The sequence below is a fragment of the Oryctolagus cuniculus genome, chromosome 6 (genome assembly GCF_051225735.1).
Source record: "Oryctolagus cuniculus isolate XC-2025 breed Fujian yellow rabbit chromosome 6, ASM5122573v1, whole genome shotgun sequence".
Lineage (NCBI taxonomy): Eukaryota > Metazoa > Chordata > Mammalia > Lagomorpha > Leporidae > Oryctolagus > Oryctolagus cuniculus.
In genome coordinates this window covers 94404880-94423725 of record NC_142872.1, presented here as the reverse complement: position 1 = coordinate 94423725, position 18846 = coordinate 94404880, and the positions used below count along the sequence as shown (strand labels likewise).

The 18846-nt window shown below is 38.8% G+C and overlaps 1 protein-coding gene across 2 annotated transcripts in view; it reads right to left on the bottom strand.

Annotated features, from left to right (window-relative positions):
• The window catches only part of PREX2 (phosphatidylinositol-3,4,5-trisphosphate dependent Rac exchange factor 2), a 334883-nt gene that overhangs the window by 72913 nt on the left and 243124 nt on the right, over positions 1-18846 (bottom strand). For both annotated transcript variants that reach the window (XM_002710460.6, XM_089336348.1), the window contains exon 35: positions 16617-16731. In XM_002710460.6, coding sequence (XP_002710506.2) covers positions 16617-16731 — 115 coding nt within the window. The remainder of the gene's footprint in view (positions 1-16616; positions 16732-18846) is intronic.

Sequence of the window (18846 nt, the reverse complement as noted above, 5' to 3'; positions counted from 1 at the left end):
TGTATTTATGAGATACATACAAATAAAAATGATGTCTCTCTGGGCTGTTACTCTTTGCAGCAAGAGGCTACATACAAAATGTGTCTAAAATAGTGAGCAAAAGCTCCTGTAAATAATTATAACGTTCCTTATGGTTTCTTCTATTTTTCTCTTTTAGTTTTCAGTGGTATGTTGGCTTTTGATTCCAGTGTCTTTCCCAAGTGCTCTGATCTGAATTCAGTGCTTATCACACTGCAGCACATACCAGCTCCCCTGAGGAAACTTTTCCTGGAATGGGAAGCCCTAGTGCCATCCATGACCCACTTGCAGAAAGTATTACAAACTTGTAAGTCTTTTCTGTGAACTCTGTAAGGCTGGTTGAGACTAACTTTTTGTATTAGGTTATTTTACAAATGCTACAGTTAAAATGATCAGATTTTATATGACAAAATTTATTAGAATTTTATTTTTCTACTGACATTTCTAATTCTAGTGTAAAGGTTTATCAATAAAGAATGACCTCCAATCCTGTGAGTTGGAATTGTAATTTTTGTTCCGTGGCCAACGAGTTTAGTCTTGTGTAATATAGTTATCTGACTTTAGGTCTTTTAGAAATAACTTAGTATTTGCTATGTCTATCTATCTGTATATCTCTTATGTTCAACTTCTTATCTAATTTACAGTAAAATTCTTGTTCAAATATGTGATTAAATCATACTTATGTGTAAAAAAAAAAACCACACAATTCACAAGTTAGGCACAATGCCAGGTGCTGGGGATGAAATGGTGAGAGTAAGATAATATTGACCTGCAAAGATTCAACACTGTAGTTTTGGAAGGGTGAGGAGGGGAGGAAAAGCAACAGAGTAGGAAAATTCCAGTAGCGAGCACAATAGGACAGCAGGTATTACTCAGGCAAAAGGAATTAAAAATTTTTAAAGCATAAGGAGAATCTTAAGGGTCAGAAAACGAATGTTTCAGTTTGATCACAAAATTTAAGTCTGTGCAAAGCTACTTAATTCTCTAGAGTACAGGGAAGGTACAAGAAATAATTAAGAGATTTCTCAGCACACATGAGCAGTAATTGAATGGAGAAGGAAAGACCAAGTGAAAGGTGAACACAGAAGAAGAAAAGGTAGATACGAAGGAAACAGATGGGGCAGGGGGTAAGAGAATGGGAGGGTGGGGAGAGAGAAAGAGCGAGCATATTTTAAATTTATCATTGATTCTGCTACCTTATAGTAGATAGATATGAAAAAGTAAATGCTGTGAGATTTAAAATTTTCTGTTTATACTTACTGTTGATAAACTGTAAAAATATTTCTAACCCTCCTTAAATCCTTGTGGCATTCAACAAGATTACAAGAATAAAAAAATACTCATTCCACACTATGATTTCTGTACATAAAGACACGATCTTCCATCCAGTTACTTCAATAAATATTTATTTGAGCATCCTCTACTAAGCTACAAAGTAAGCCTCTGTATTTTATGAAAACAGCAGTGAACAGGAGACAAAGCTCCTTCCATCAGAGAGCTTGCATTCTCATATCAACAGCCCTGCTACACATGCTTTTCTACGTTCATGTGGGCCTGATTGTAATGTCACTTTTAAAGGCATTTCTTTACCCAGGCCCAAGGCAAGTTTGTTTTCCCTCCTTCAAAATCTGCCATCAGTTCACTTTACAACTACCTTCCTTTTTGAGAGAATGTACACAAATACGTAAAAATCAAAAGCTCTATCTCTTGGCAGCAAATATATACATATATATATGTATATATATATACATATATATTTATAATTTGAGAAGGAAAGGGAGAGAGAATGAATGAATAAATGAATGAGAGACAGTACTTTCATTTGCTGTTTCACTTCCCAAAAGCTTGAGATCGGAGAGACTGGGCTGGGCTGTAGCTGGGAGGTAGAAACTCAACGCAGGTCTCCCATGTGGGTGACAGGAGCTCAACTACTTCATCTATCATTGCTGCCTCCTGGGATTTACATTAGCAGGCAACCAGAAGTAGGAGCCAGCACTCAGATACATGATGCAGACATCCTGACCAGGGACTTCAATACTAGGCCAACCATCAGCACTTTTTTTTCTTTAATCCCAGTTATGTCCTCTGGCTTAGTACTGCTCAAAATGTGGCTAGCAGATTGAAGTAAAGAATTGTGAGGACCTAGAGACTGTACAACAATTTACATTGTTCCAATATGCCAGCATTCAACAGCACTTGTCTTATTGACAAGTCCCCTGTGCTATGACTTGCATAGTAATAATGCACCGTAGAGCCAGATCACATTAAGCAATGTTTTAATGTCAGTTTGCCAATAATAAGCCAAAAGTGTACAAAAATTTTAAACAGTGGGGCTGGCATTGTGATGCAGTGGGTTAAGTTGCTGCCTCTGATGCTGGCATTTTTAGTGAGTGCCAGTTCAAGTTCTGGCAATTCTGCTCCTCCAGCTCCTTGCTAATTTGCCTGAAGAAGTAGTGGAAGACGGCTCCCAGTACTTGAGCCTCTGCTATGCACATAAGGGAGCCAGATGGAGTTCCAAGATCCTGCCTTCAGCCTGGTCCAACATTTGGCCATTGCAGCCATTTGGGGAGTGAACTAGTGGATAAATATCAATCTCTCTCTTTTTCTCTCTCTAACTCTGCCACCCAAATAAATAGAATCCTTTTTTTAAACTGCAAACATAACCATTTTTATTTAAAACTTATTGCTACTATAATCATTTTAACTGTTAATCTGAACTTTAAAAGCAATAATCAAGTAAAATTGGTACTTTTTATCTGTAATTTACAGGTATAAATACAATTTCACTGGATTTGTTAAGAAACTACATTTAAACCTCTTCTTCCTTTCCAGCCAATATTATTTCTGTGAGATTAGTTTTCTGCTATCAGGAGGCTCACTAAAACAAACATGGACAGAGTTTAGATGTACATTTTTCCCTGAAAATCATGCTATACATTCCAACCTAGATGGATTACCAAGCAAGAAACCACTAATTTCTTCTGTCTGCTGGTTCACTCCCCAAATGGCCACGGCAGGTCTGGGCCCAGCTGAAGCCAGGAGGCAGGAACTCCGTCCTGATCTCTCACATGGGTGGAAGGGTTCCAAGAACTTCGGCTATCAACTGCTGCCTACCCAGGTGTATTATTAGCAGGGATCTGGACTGAGAATAGTACACCCGTGACTCCAACCTGCATGCTGATATGGGAAGGCAGTGTTGCAAGTGGTTACTTAACCCACTACACTGGCCCCTAAAACCTTCAAATATTGGTATGTACAGTGTTTGTACAAAGTATATGTAAAGATGCTAAAAGTGGGGAATGATTATCCTAGTCATAACTTTTATTTTTGATTATAGAACAAAAATAACTTCAGTAGCAATTCTTAATATATTAACTACCTATAGAACCCAGTAGCATTCACAGTAAAGACAGACAGATCTAAATGTGGTACTTTTCAATTAGTCTTCAATTACACATTACATAAAAATTTCCTTTTGCAAGTACTCCCATTGGAGGTTCTTGGCTAGCTTTCTGCACTGTTGTCCATAGCAGATTTTGGCATCTCACCCTCTTGGGTCTAGCTCCAGGACTGGAAGCACAGTTGGAGCTGTTCAAACGTCTGGATCATGTTTTCAACTGCCTCTGTCCTCATCTAGTTTTCTGCTGTGAAATCATAATGTAGTAGCTGCATGATTCTCAGGAAATTGAAGGCTCTTCCAGATCAGTTTTGCCGAGCTGTTTTAAGCAAGTTTTTCTATGCTTTCACCGCTGGGTAGTGACACCAGTTGCCTCAAGAACAAGCTTAGAGAAACTCTTGATATTAATTTTGTTCTCTAAGTTGCTTTTCAGGAAGCCCATGAAAACCACCTCCCATGAAGCTCATTTTCAGATACAAATCTCTGTGATGAGTATTCTATTTATTAGGTAAAGACTGAAGGCTGAAAATGCTTCCTCATGGCTAGTATTCCTGATAGTCCAGGTAGCATCACTAGCTTCAATGGACATATAGGAAGCATACTTAGAGACACTGACAACTTGCCCAAAGTCATTAGCTCATCAATGGGAAAGTGGAAATGGACTCAGAGTTTGGTCAACTCTTTACCTCCCAATACATTACATAACAAGCAAGTCCATGTTATTAATCTGTTTCTTCTCAGTCATCTCACGGCAAAAATTTCTTATTTTCCCTAAACCAACCGAACTTCCCATGATTGAAATATCCTTTGGCCTATTAAGCGTAGTTCTGATTTTTCCCATTTGGCTCATAAGAAATGGAATAAATCTCATATTCAATATACTAAAAACATACTCCTTGAGACTACTAAGGGATTGTTTCACCTGTCATCTTCCATTGTGTTTTCTGAATGTATCTAATTTTACATGTGATTCCACTGATATATTAAGATGAAGTTCAAAGTTTACTCAAACTGAAGCATGCCCAAGAAGCTTTTAAAATATTAACAGGTTCACAGTTGTGTGAAATATGCTGTGAATGGAATAGAACTATATAGTCTTTCAATTCTGCATGATTAAAATATTTTAATATAGAATAGATTTTAATGAAAATATTGTAAGTTCAGCTTTATTCTATTAAAATACCTTATATCTAATCATATAATAATTCTTATACCGTTATAAATGCATGTCCTATAAATTTATATAGTACATATTTTCATACTTCAGTTTGGAATTTGATACAAAGAATACAGTTGATAATTCATTGAAATGATATTTAAAATTGGTGCAGATGAATCCTTCTCCCTGACAATGTGAACACTTCATCAGGTACATTCACTGTAAGGCCAAAAATACACTACTGAGCTTGAGTCACAGACTCTGAGATACTCTCTTGTTGCTTTCAAGTAACAGTAAGACGCCATCTGCTTTAGTCCTTTTTGCCTTTCATTCCATTCCATCCCCATTTCTATTTAATTAGAGTTCTTATTATTACCGGTCTGAACTATTTTAGATTTCCTAGCCAGTCACTCTGACTCTAGTCTTGTCCTCCCTGCTAATTTGTCCTTGATTTGTCCTCAGCAGTAGCACTAGAGTGTACATTTTGAAAGGCATGCCCCTCCTCTGGCCATCCCCACTTACAGATCACAGCAAGTTATCTCACTTATGACAGGTCTCAGAAAGTTCATGGAGAATGTGTATTATGAGGGGAAAAAACAGTGCATGGATTTCAACAATTTTTTGCACCAAAAATAAACTTATCTTTAATTGCATTTTTCCACAAAATCTTTAAGTCCCTTCACACAGGTTAACCTAAGCTCCTCAGCTGGCATCTGAGGTCCTATGTGCCTACTGCTGCTCACCCTCCTGCTTCGCTTTCCACCCTTCCTTGTCATTTATGGCTCAGCAGAGCCCTTGAGCATGTGTTCTGCCCTTTGGAACAGCTCTGCTCTTCTCCTCCACCTGGCCCCCTACTGGCTTCATCTCTCAGAAGTGTTCTCTGGGCATCCTGCAATCCCTGCCATGGTTCTTAGAGGAGTTATTTCTAATTAACCTGCTTATTGCATGTATTCTTCCTCTTTTAAGATGACTAAGGGAATGCTGTCTGATTCATTTCCTTCTCCCCAAGATTGTGAACACTCCCGTACTGGCATCTAAGAGCACAATAACTATTACTGAATAATAAGGAATAGCTCCCAACACAGAATGTGAGCAGCTGGGAAGATTCATTCAACCTTGACATCAGAGTCTCACCCATTCTCCAAAAAATCTGGCACTTGCATACAAACAAGCATGTATGAATCTTCTATTAGTAGACGCCTTGTCAACAAGTGCAGACAAAAGCCAAAAAGTAAGGTGCAAAAGAGAAACAGGCACACATAAAAGAGAGCATAATGCATGATAGGATACATTCCACAATAGGGGCATATAACACAATATTAAAAAGAAAGACTAATTTAGGGAAGGTGGGATGATCTCAGTCACAGGGAGAGGACAAAGTTTGAGATGTGCTAGGAACGATGGCGAAAAACTAGCTAAAACAATAGAAATTGGACTCCTTCTGGTTGCAATACCAAAAACCAAGACAAATTGTGTTTGATTTTTTTCTTTAATGACTAACAGTGTTTCACAGATTTGAATCTATGTGAGATAGAACCTTGCCCTTCAGTTGAAGTTGATGGTTCATCTAACCAGGCAGCTAATTTCGCAAACCCAATGTTCTGTTCTGCACACAATCATGAGTTTTAGTACAACAATATTCAGTACATTCTTCTAACCAAAAGTCACATTTTTTATATCAAAATCCCTGGGCCCAAGCTAAATTTCCTGACTGAGGTAGGTAGGAGTACAGCTTTGAAAGATAATTTACAATAATTTTGTGGCACATCCACAAAACAAAAGAAGCCTGAAATGTCACCAAAAAGGAACTGAAGAAAAGCAATAAAAAAATCACCAAAGGAAGTTGCTTGACTAGGATACCTTGAATATATTTTTAAGGTTGACTGTCCTAGTGACCAGACAGAAAAGTCAGCAGAGTTAAAAATAAATGCTAATTTTGTTTCCAAAAGCACTGACAATTTTTCCTCACAGAGTATATTTCCCTAACTGATTTTTCAGGATGTGCTTATTTGTCTTTGCTACTTGCAGCTCTCATTTATTGCAAAGGAAATTCTGAGCACAAAGTACTCGCTTTGATTTTTTCTTTGCTTTGGTGAAAATAATAGATTTTCTTACCTTTGAGACAGAAAACAATAGCTTTTCTTAACACCAAGATGGAGCTGACTGTTTCAAAGGATGCCTTGTAGATGAAGATGATTTTATTTGCTGATCCTTGTCAGTCAGAACAACTACTCATCCTTATAAATATTATCACAATGAAGGATTCATCACAAAAAATGTGAAAATGCATAGTTAAGTAATTCTATGCTCATTTGTTGTCCTTACTTATCAATTTCATTTAAAATCCCTTTCAGGGAAAAATGAAGTAAGTATTAGTTTCAATTACATCTTCTCAAGGGCAAATTAATTAGTCTGAATTCAAATAATAATTAATGCAGTCCAGGCAAATTAAATAAAATTACATGAATAAATGTATATGCAGCTATACCACATTCTCAGTAATGCAATGGTGGTGGGGTTTAATGGAATTATAGTATTTCTTTCAAATAAAGAAGAGAGATGCTGCTCTCAAGGTGTCATTACAATTTCAACTTTATCTGCTCTTGTCTCATGTGAAATTTATGAACCTTGGCAATGCTGATGAATTTTCTTGAGAGGTCTCCAACAGAGTCAGCATCTGTACCCTTCAAACGGCCTGGAAGTTTTTGGATATTAAGTGAAATAGACTAGATACTGGAATAAATTCAATAAAATTATAATATCATAAAAATGGCCACTGTATTACAATTACTCTGATTTCCAATTCAAATAGTTTTAATCTTACAAATTTCCAAGCACAATGTGGAACTAGGGCTGGAAGGCAAGGAAATAACTCACAAGTAAAAAAAATGAATCCAAAAAAGATGGTAGGTTTTAAAGAAGAATTATTAATTCCAGCTGGGGCTATAACTGAAGGCTTCCTGCAGGAAGACAAATTTCAGATGGATCTTAAATAATTACACTCTCACAGCAAACAGAAATGGAGATAATGAGTGTCTTCAGTGAGGGCTGAGTGAGAAGTTGAGGAACAACCAGATGTTAAAGGAAGTATCAGGGGCTTCGCTGATTCTGTTGACAGGTCTGCCCAATTTCCTTCTTATTCTTGATTCTAGCCTCATAATACCTGTAACTTTTCCTTTCTCCTTTAGTATTTTCACAGTGCTATTCCCTTTGCAAGAGATAACCTTGCTTCCTTAAATTTCTATCTCCAATCTCCTCCCTTACACAATTATGCCAGCTTAAACATCACTTCCACCATCTAATACCCAATTAAGGCTGATTCTCTACTTGTACACATGTATGGCAGCTTAGATCCTACATACATAATTAATCACACATATTTCTAGAAATTGTTAGTGAAATTTTGTTTAGTATTCTTCATAATCCACAGAGAAAATGTTCTTGGCAGGTAGTAATCTTATCTATTGCTGTGTCACAAAACAAGGTGCTGTCCATGGTACTTGGTAAGCACACAGAATTTGGTGAAAAATATTTGTACAGCGGTCCCTTTAGTTTTATTTTGTGTGAGAAATTGGCACCTAAGCATAACTTTTATTTTGTAAATGGTGATCTTTTACATATTTAATACATAAGAACTCTACAAAACTTTTACGCTTTATAAACAAATTCACATTCTTTGTAGACTTAGCTATTTCTTTTGTTATGGAAGAATACTGTTTCCATGCGACAAAAATTTATAATGTTGACAACTCTGCATTCCCAATTTGAAAACAGAATATACACATTTGGTTTATAGCTAGTCTTAGAGGACATGAACTACAGATACCTCCTAGACTACAAAAAAAGAAAGTCTGCTGAAAGAATGAAAAAATACGAAACTGCTATAGTGGAGATAAAAAACAAGTCTGGGATGTTTCTGACTAATTTAAAAAGAAGTCACATCATTTAACTCTAAAAGCTGTAGTTCTCTATGGCAAAACAATTTAAAGGCAAAAGAATTTTTTATATGCTAACTCACACTCTATCTCACTCTTTTCATTCTCTTGTTCTTGTTCCCCAATTTTATTATTAAACCCATACTCATAGATTTAATATAGTTTACACAGATCCAAAATCTTCCACTTAACTGTGGATACACTGTTGCTATCCAATCAAGGAATGGAGAGCAGTGTTTGATGAGCAGAGGACTCTGAGTGTTGCAGATCTAAGTCTAGAACTGGGATAAGGTATAAATGCTGATGTCCCATTGTGCCTTCATTTGTCTGTGCTCTTTCACAGTAGCACTTAAAGGATGTTGAAGTGGCAGGAAGTACGTCTGTGTCATATTTCATATTCATCATGCGTCAGGACAGCATATTCATTAACATATTTTTTCCTGCAGAAGTGACAGATTTCACAGAGGTGAAATCATGGGAGTAGTAAAAACACATCCTTCTGGCCAGACATTTCTCAGCTGAAAAGAGTATCCAAAATATACATATGGCTCTGAGATCATTTGTGTAATATTTCTTTTTAATGTAAATAAATTCCCTATCTTCCTTCTAAAGTATATTTGACGTTTTAAAAACTTTAAGGGATGGCATCTGTTGCTGTAGCTAAATCCCCACTTCAGATGCCTGCACCCCATATCTAAGTGCCTGGCTCGAGTTTTAGCTAATCTGCTTCCAGGACACTGCAACCTGGGAGGCAGCAGATGATGACTCAAGCACTTGGGTCGCCTCCCACCCATGTGGGAGAACAAGTTAAAAGTTGCCAGTTCTCCTGGCTTTGGCTAGGCTCATACTGGGCATCGTGGGCATTTATGGACTACAGTGGTGGAGAGAAGATCTCTCTCCATCTGTGCCTCTTTCTCTCTTTGTGTCTCTCTGCCTTTTAAATAGAATGAAAATAAAAATAAATACGGAAAAGCTTTTTAAAAGAAAATGTACCATTATCTATCCATAAAAGCTAAAGATAACTAAAGATAGTGTTTGTTTTGAATACTTTTCTTGTTTCCTTCTTGTAAAGATGTTGAACTTACATTTAGATACCCAAAAATGTAAGCACAAAAAATTAAGTAGGGAGCCATCAATTCACAAATGTAATAAAGGACCTCAGTAACTAATAAACAGTTTATTTCCATTTGATTTTTCTGTTTTATTTTACTCTTTACTTCATAATCAAAGCAGTATATTAAGAAGTCATAATCAAGGTTCCTGAAACAGAAAAGCAAACTTTGATACAGGGAGCACTGTTCACACTTACAAAGGACCTCATGGGTCCCCACGGTGCTTTCTCGCCAAAAGCAGGAGGCATGAACATGGATGAATTACCTTTATGCAGGACAAAAAAAAAATGAAGCTGATGGAAATGACAGAATTAGGTAGAACAAAAAGAAAATAACACAGAGTGAGACTGGTTGAAGGCAGGAGCAACAATGCCCTTCATCCTAAGTTCTGTGTCACAAGCTGTTACTCTTTAATAACCAGAGGGAAATCAATCAAGAACTCTGTCTCATTTGGCACAGGAGGGAGGTTATAACTCAAAAACAATTGTTCAACATTTCTGCTGCCTCAGCTTCATTCCCCAGGGGTGACAACTAAACCAGGGAGTCTTCAAAAAACTCATGTCAGGACCCCAATGAATGGGACAAAGTCTCTCCAGAAGCACAGGTTAGTGTGTAGTCTTACAGGACATTGGAAGAGGAAGGGTCGGATCTTCCAGTAGGCTTGGGCTTGCTTTACCACTGTCTTGTGGAATCTGTAACTATTTTTGTATTATCTGCCACTGATGTAAGAAATGCAGATGGATTTCAGTAATCCAATAAAATCATTCCAATGGCTTCTCTACTGTACTTACAATGAAATCCAAATCTCCTATGATGACCTACAGGCCTCTGCCCATATTCTCTCAATGTGCACCACTCTTCTCAACATGCTAGAATCCCACTGCCTTTCTGTGTCTTCTTCAAACATGAAAACCTGCTCCACGACTTGTATTGCCTCGAAATGTCTGCAAAGATCTCCTGCAGATTTGGCAAGGCTGACTTGTGATTTACACTAACGTTCAAATTTCACCCCCAACTATGCCCTCAAAACTGCCAACCTCCTCTTTATCAGCTGTTATTATATTTTCTTTATGGCATTTTTCACTATCTGACAATCTTTGCTTATGCATTTTTTTACTTGTTCACTTCTGTCTTTTCTATTTTCACAAGAATGGAACCCTTATGTACACTAGATGAACGAATAACTGATGGTACAAAATCAGAGCAGTGGGGAGCAGCAAATCTTACTAACAGAGAATTTGTTTACATTGTAGGTGCTCACTGCATTCTCTGAAATAGCCTAAAATATTACCAAAATACAGATATTAAGATACAGAAGTCCTTTATTTAAACCCTGCTTTTAACATTTATTATTTTGATAAATGTTTAAAATCAATAATAATATGGAACTTATTGCATTTTTCTTTTATTTCTTTAATTAGCTAATTAATTAGAATAGACAGAGTGACAGAGACAGAAAGTGAGAAAGACAGAGAGAGACAGAGAAAGAGAGAGAATAAGATCTTCCATCTGTTAGTTCACTTTCCAAATGCCAGCAATGGCCAGGAGCTGGGGGGCTGGCACTGTGCTGTAGCGGATTACCAACATGCAATCTGGACTTTGGTTTGAGTCCCAGCTGCTCCACTTCTGATCCAACTTCCTGCTAATGTGCCTGGGAGGGCAGTGCTGGATAGCAAAGATCCTTGGGCCCCTGCCATACACGTGAGAGACCCAAAGCAAGCTCTTAGCTCCTGGCTCCCCCACCTTGGCCATTTCGGCCATTTGGGGAATAAATCAGCAGATGGAAGATCTCTCTCTCTGTCCCTCTCTTTTTCTCTGTAACTCTGCCTCTCAAAACAAATAAAATAAATCATGTTTTTTTTTTAAAGAAGGAAGGAAAGAAGGATGGAAGGAACAGAGGAAGGAAGGAAGGAAGGAAGGAAGGAAGGAAGGAAGGAAGGAAGGAAGGAAGGAAGATGGGAAGATGGGAGGGAGGGAGCTGGATCACAAGCAGAGTAGCCAGGACTTGTTGAACCAGCAGTCTGATATGGGGTGAAGGCTTTCCCAGTGGCAGCTAAGTTTGCTACTCCTCAGTGTCTACCCTCACTGGGTTTTTTAAACAATCTACATAACTTAGAGCACTGTGACTCTTGATGTGTTCTTATATTTGGAAAAAAATTTAAAAAAAAATTTATTTGTCTATTTGCAGGCTGAGTGACAATGAGAAAAAAAAAAAACAGAAAAGGAAGAGAGAGAGAGAGAGAGAGAGAGAGAGAGATCTTCCATCTACTGGTTCTCTCCCTAAATGCCCACAACAGCTAGAGCCAGGCTGAAGCCAGGAACTCCATCAAGGTCTCCCATGTGGGAGGCAAGAACTTAAGTACTTGAGCCATCATCCACTGCTTCCCAGGTATACTACCAGGAAGCTGAATCAAGCAGAGGAGCTGGGACTGGAATCAGCTCACACATATGGGATGCTGGTGTCAGAAAACATTGGCTTAACTCATTGCACTGCAACGCCTGTCCCTATCATTCCTTTTAAGTAGAAAACCACTTCCACCTGTTCCTTGCTGTACTGGAGCAATCCCCGTAACTGGAATGGGTTCCTTTGTTTCTCGTGTCCAGCATCCTTACCCTTACTCTTCCTGATGGTTCGCTAGTCTTCTGTGATGCTGAACCCACCCAGGAGAGGGCAGATGGCCCAGGTCAGGCTAATGGATGCATCTCCATGTACTCTGCTTGAGCTCTGGAGCAGGGGGACTAACTCTCCTGAGAATCTAACACCAATCCACAGCGACCATCTTTACCTACATGAGAAATGACCTTGAGACTGAAGCCCACCCAGATAGGAGTACCAACAGATGGAGAAAGAAATAACATCTTGTAGGCCTATTATCCCCCTGATCTATCTGTGCTTGAAGCAGCCAGAGCCCTGGGATCTCCTGGTGACACAAGCCAATACATTTTTAAATTTTTTTTTAATTTATTTGACAGGTAGAGTTATAGACAGAGACAGAGACAGAGAGAAAGGTCTTCCTTTCGTTGGGTCACTCCCCAAATGGCTGCCACAGTGCTGTGCAGATCCAAAGCCAGGGGCCAGGTGCTTCTTCCTGGTCTCCCATGCAGGTGCAGGGCCCAATCACTTGGGCCATCCTCCACTGCTTTCCCGGGCCACAGCAGAGAGCTGGACTGGAAGAGGAGCAACCAGGACTAGAACCGGGCACCCATATGGGATGCCAGCGCCTGAGGCAGAGGATTAACCAAGTGAGCCACGGCGCCAGCCCAATACATTTTTTTGCTTATAGCAGTTTGAGTTAGTTCTGAAACTTGTAATCTAAAGAATACTTTCTAATAAAAAAATTCACTAAAGAGTTTGTTTGTTGTTTGTACTGCTGAAGAATAGGCATTTTCTGAAGTCCAGTTAGTAAAGCAACAAACTTTTGACAATGTCTTGGCTTTCCATGCCTGCGAAACTCTCATGGGCTTTTTAGCCAGATGCGAATGCCTTAAGGGCTGATTCCCAGGCCAGAGTGCTGTTTAGAGCATTTGCCATTCTATGAGTCTGCTGTGTATCCTGCTTCCTATGTAGGATCATTCTCTCCTTTTTAATTCATAATTATTATTTCAGACACTGGTCTTATTTATGTAATTCCTTTGACACTTAATCCTATCTTTTTGATCAATTATGAACTTAAAGTGAAAACTTTAACAAGTAAGATGGCACTGGTACATGACACCTTGATGGGATTGAATTGGAATCCCTGGCAAGAAAAATGACCTAAATGAAAAAATCTCTGTGAATGAGATCCCAGTGGAAAGAACAGGCCATCAAAGAAGGAGGTACCTTTCTGTGAAGGGAGGAGAGAACTTACTCTTTGAATATGGCCTTGTCTAAATAAGATCAGAGTTGGTGAACTCAAGAGGCTTCCATAGCCTTGGCAGCTCATGATAAGAGCCTCGGGTGATTACTGACTTCATAAATAACAGTGTCAATTGTTAAATCAACAACAGGAGTCACTGTGCACCTGCTCCCCATGTAGGATCTCTGTCCTTAATGTGTTGTACTATGCAAATTAATGGTAAAACTACTACCCAAACAGTATTCTATATTTTGTGTGTCTATGTTGGTGCAGTCTGTTGAAATCTTTACTTAGTATATACTAAGTTGATCTTCTGTACATAAAGATAATTGAAAATGAATCATGATGAAGAATGGGATAGGAGAGGGACAGGGAGATGGGATAGTTGAGGGTGGGAGGGAGGTTATTGGGGGAAAAGCCACTATAATCCAAAAGTTGAACTTTGGAAATTTATATTTATTAAATAAAAGTTGAAAAAAAAAGAGTGGTTTCAAATGAAAGTGTATAAAAGACAGCAGCGTTCTATGGAGAAGACTCACATCCTCGGAGGGTTTCTTTTCAAGGTTGGTAGTAAATGTTCCTTTAAAGAAACATGAATGTTGGCTTGAGGCTGTGAAAACAAAGACTGGATTGCCCAGGGCAGTTTAGAGGGAGTATTTGTGGTTACAGAGCAATCGGAAAAATTCAAGAAGAAATCAACACTTCATCCAAGAAATAAGCAGGAAGAGAGGCATCATTGGAAGTACTGGAAGATAATGGCCTTCCTGTGCAAAGGAAATCTAATATGCAATGAGATACATCCCAGGTAATTGCTGACAAGGGAACTCCATTTGTACTGAGGAGGTTGTGCTTTTAAAAATGCTTTCTCCAGGAAAGACACATTATAAAATTCTCTTAGAAGAGGAAGATAACAGGTAATTGATATGTGTGCTATTTCCTTAATGAAGAATCATTAATAAACATTTTCTCAGGTATCCATTTTATATGAGTATACATCCTATTTCTGCTTAGATAAGAAAAATGCTGAATGGGGTATGAACGGTTTCTTACATTTCCACTTCTCTGCTAGTTACATTTAAGCATTTTTATAATTTAAAAAATTCTTTTTAAAATTCATGTAATGCTTTCACATATTTATAGGATACAGTATGATAAATTGGTACATGGACACAAAGTGTGATGATCAAACCAGAGCAATCAGCATTTCCATTTTCCTTATGCATTTATCATTTCTTTGTGTTGAGAGCCTTCAAACTCCTCTCTTGTAGTTCTTTATAAAACATGTAATAAATGGTTGTGAACAAAGCAACCCTACTGTACTGCAGAACATCAGAAACTGTGTAACTGTTTGGAAATGATTCCCCAACTGCCATCATCTTAAAGTATATCTAAATTCTAATGCAACTAAGTACACACTCATGGAGAGCTGCTTATGTAAAACACTTTAAAAAAAAACACAATGGGGACACCAAGATAAATTTATTCTTCATCTCAAAGAGCACACACTAGAATAAAGAAGATGACAAATTTATACACATCACTTTTATAAAGGAGAAACACTGAATCTTATAATAACCATAAGTAACGTAAAATGAATGCCTGGACAACACACCTGATGGTCATTTAGGCCTGCGACAGTGGTTTGAAATCTGAGCTTAAGAATCACCAGGAAGGCTTTGTTACAGCACAGACTGCTGATTCCTACCGAGAGTTTCAGCAGGTTCACAGAGGACACAGCATTAATGCTGTCTGTCAAGAGTCCATCTTTGAGAACTTCTGAAGTGGAGAGATCGGTCTTCACTTCTGCCTGCACGTGACAATCTCTGAGGGAGGTTCTGAAAAACCGAGGGCCCAAGCTTCACCCCAGCCTCCAAATAAAGAAAGCTATTTTATGAAGGAGACCATCCCAAAGGCAGATACTGAATCACAAGGAGATAAGATGATGCTAATGACGGGCACAGAGGCATGAAAGGGGGCAGGGAAGTGCATGATGAGAAATAGAACATGGCTTTGTTGATGCACAGGTAGAGGAAAGACATCTTGGAGCAAGTCAAGAGAGATCTTCACTGTCATGGAGAACAGCAAGAAGTCAGCAAAGTTCTCTGAGCAGGAGAGTGACGAGAAGACATGTGCTCTAAATTATTATCTGGAAGCAAGTCCAGAAGAGGTCACAATAACCTTGGCTTTGGAGACAAGGAGATAGGATGTTGTGGCAATGGACTACAACTCTCATCAAAGAGGAGTCTAGGGTTGTATTCTCAGGGCCATGTGCTCTGTGTGAATGCTTTAATTTTCTATCTGTATTTCAAAGATAGCCTAAGAATAAATTTTATCAGACAGAGTTGTCAATAGAAAGATTTTTCATGAGATTAAATGCTAAGTTTCTTAAGTTCAGGTTTCTTAGGAGACCCTGATGAAGCTCCTGGCTTCTGGCTTTGGTCTGGGCCAACCCTGGCCATTTTGGCCATCTGGAGGAGTGAACCAGCTGATGGAAGATCTCTCTCTCTTTCTCCCTCCCTTCCTTCCTCCCTCCTTCCCTCTAACTCTTTCTAGTAAAATAAGTAAACCTTAAAAAAAAGAAAATTACAGTGTTTAAATTACGACAACATTTCCCTGTGTTGTTAAATTTCTCTGTCATTTACCATGATACCAGTAACACTATTTTTAGGGGAAAATAATAAAATGTAATCAGTAATCTATGTATTCAAGAGCAGGTATTTTTCCAAACCCCAGCACATGGCCTGTCATATCATGCACTGAGTATGCCCTCTCTATGTGAGGCCAGCAGCTGTGCCTGGTACATTAAGAACCTATGTTACCCTTAATCCAGTGACCTCTCTCAGGGGCAGCACCACAGCATATGTCAATCATTTCTTTTTCCTGGAAATAATCTACCGTATAGTTCATCACCTTCTTTTATTTATTTAAAAAATTAAAATATTAGTATGAAAATATTCAAAATATTTTGTATTAATTAATTTTATTTGGAAACAGTACAGCCGTTAGAACACTTGAAATATTACACCCTACATAAGAAGACATATCAAAACAAATATCATCATTAATAATCTACAATAATGAATTATACCAGAAATTTCATTCACTCTTTCCTGTCAAATATGTCAATGAAAAAAATCAACCTTGTCTGTTACATACCTGAGTTTCTGGTTGTATTGTTTGACCTTCTCCAATGAGGCTGCATTTATCTGAGCTTGGAATTCTTCCACTGAAACATTGTCCCTATAATAATATCCTTCCATGCTCTCCAACGCTGTGTAAACAAGTAAATATACACACAATTCCATAACTCAATTTTTCCACATTTAGTCTAATCTTATTGACTATTACTAAATGTAACAAACAGAACCAAATATGAACACATATGCAAGAAACATAGTGCAAAAATGAATGAAAATTCTCCTTTTGCTCTCAAAATAAATATCAAACATTTGGTGATTCTCTGTTACATAGGCAAAGGAAAGTTCTAGCTTAAACTCTTTTCTATTTCTAACAAGTTTTGTAGGTAGTGTGGAAAACCTAAATATTCAACCCCAAAATGTGTCATAGCAGATCAGAATATGGTACCCTAAAATATACCTTACAATTATTTTAAGAAACTGTAGACACAGGAGAAACTCTGAAAACAAAGTTTTCGCCTCTTGTTGGAAAAATTTACATCTTTAAATGGCATCTCCCTTTGCAGGGGTATCTCCCTCTGGTTACTACTAAGAGAAGGGTGACTTAGTCACTAGAGACATTTAGGAGAAGGTATAACTCAGATCTGTATAATAAACCTTACACTTGTTTACCTTGTGCCTTTCCTGGTCACCTCTCCATAGCTGGACCTACCCCAGAGCCTCCCTTCTTTATTCCAGTGGAAAATGGTACAGCAACAGCCACTTCGCTGTACCAGAAGGGGCACTTTCCAATACGCTCAGTGCATCCCTGAACCTGCAGATAGTACCAAACTCTGGATATATGATGTTTTTTCCTATATGCACAAACACAAACGTAAGACCTTTTCCATCTTTTTTTTTTTTTTTTTTTTTTTTTGACAGGCAGAGTGGACAGTGAGAGAGAGAGACAGACAGAAAGGTCTTCCTTTTGCCGTTGGTTCACCCTCCAATGGCCGCCGCGGCCAGCGCGCTGCAGCCGGCGCACTGCGCTGATCCGATGGCAGGAGCCAGGAGCCAGGTGCTTTTCCTGGTCTCCCATGGGGTGCAGGGCCCAAGCACCTGGGCCATCCTCCACTGCACTCCCTGGCCACAGCAGAGGGCTGGCCTGGAAGAGGGGCAACCGGGACAGAATCCGGCGCCCCGACCGGGACTAGAACCCGGTGTGCCGGCGCTGCTAGGCGGAGGATTAGCCTAGTGAGCCGTGGCGCCGGCCCCTTTTCCATCTTAACTAAGAAGTTAGACCATGCACTGTAGCCATAACTTTTGCCCTCTTAGCTGTGATAGTAAAACTAGCATGAAATTTCTTTTTCCTTTTTTACAATTTCACAGGTAGAATATTTGTTCTTAACATTATATTAAGTCAAGAATTTTCACTTAAAGGGAGCACCTTAGGGCTTCTTTTTTGGCATATCTAAATTGCCAGCATCACTACCATGTTTTTTTAAAAGAGATTTATTTATGTATTTATTTGAATAGACAGGCGGACACAGAGAGAGAGAGAGAGAAAGAGAGAGAGAGGGAGGGAGGGAGGGCAGGGGGAGATAGATAGAAAGGCAGAGAAAGACAGACAGAGACCTTCATATACCAGTTGGCTCACTCCCTAAATGGTCATAATGGCCAGGGCTGGGCCAGACAAAAACTGGAAACTAGGAGCTTCTTCTAGTTCTCCCATTTGGGTATCAGGGGCCCAAGCACTTGACATGCTCTGCTGCATTCCTAGGTGTGTTAGCATGGAGCTGGATTGGAAGTGGAGCAGTGGGGAGTCGGGCTGGTGCCCATATGGGATGCTGGCATCACAGGCAGCAGCTTAACCCACTATGCAGCAATTCTGGCCACCATCACTACTCTTGCACTTTGGAGGCATACTAAATAAAACAGGAGACATTTGGACATGAGAACTGTTTAATCACAACAGTCAATGATCTTAAAACCAAGAACAAATAAATGACTAATGGGCAAGTAGTATATACAGTGTGAATATTCTGGACAAAGTAATTATTCACATCCTCCATAGGATGGAATGAAACAGTGCAAGATTTCATCACAGTAGTGAGAATGACATACAATTTAAAACTTATGAACTGAGGGAGGAGTTTGTTCTACCAGTTAAGATGTGCACATCCCATTTCAGAGTCCCTGGGTTTAATTCCTAGCTCAGGTTCCTGATTTCAACTCTGTGCTTATCAATAGCCCGGGAGGAAGCAGTGATG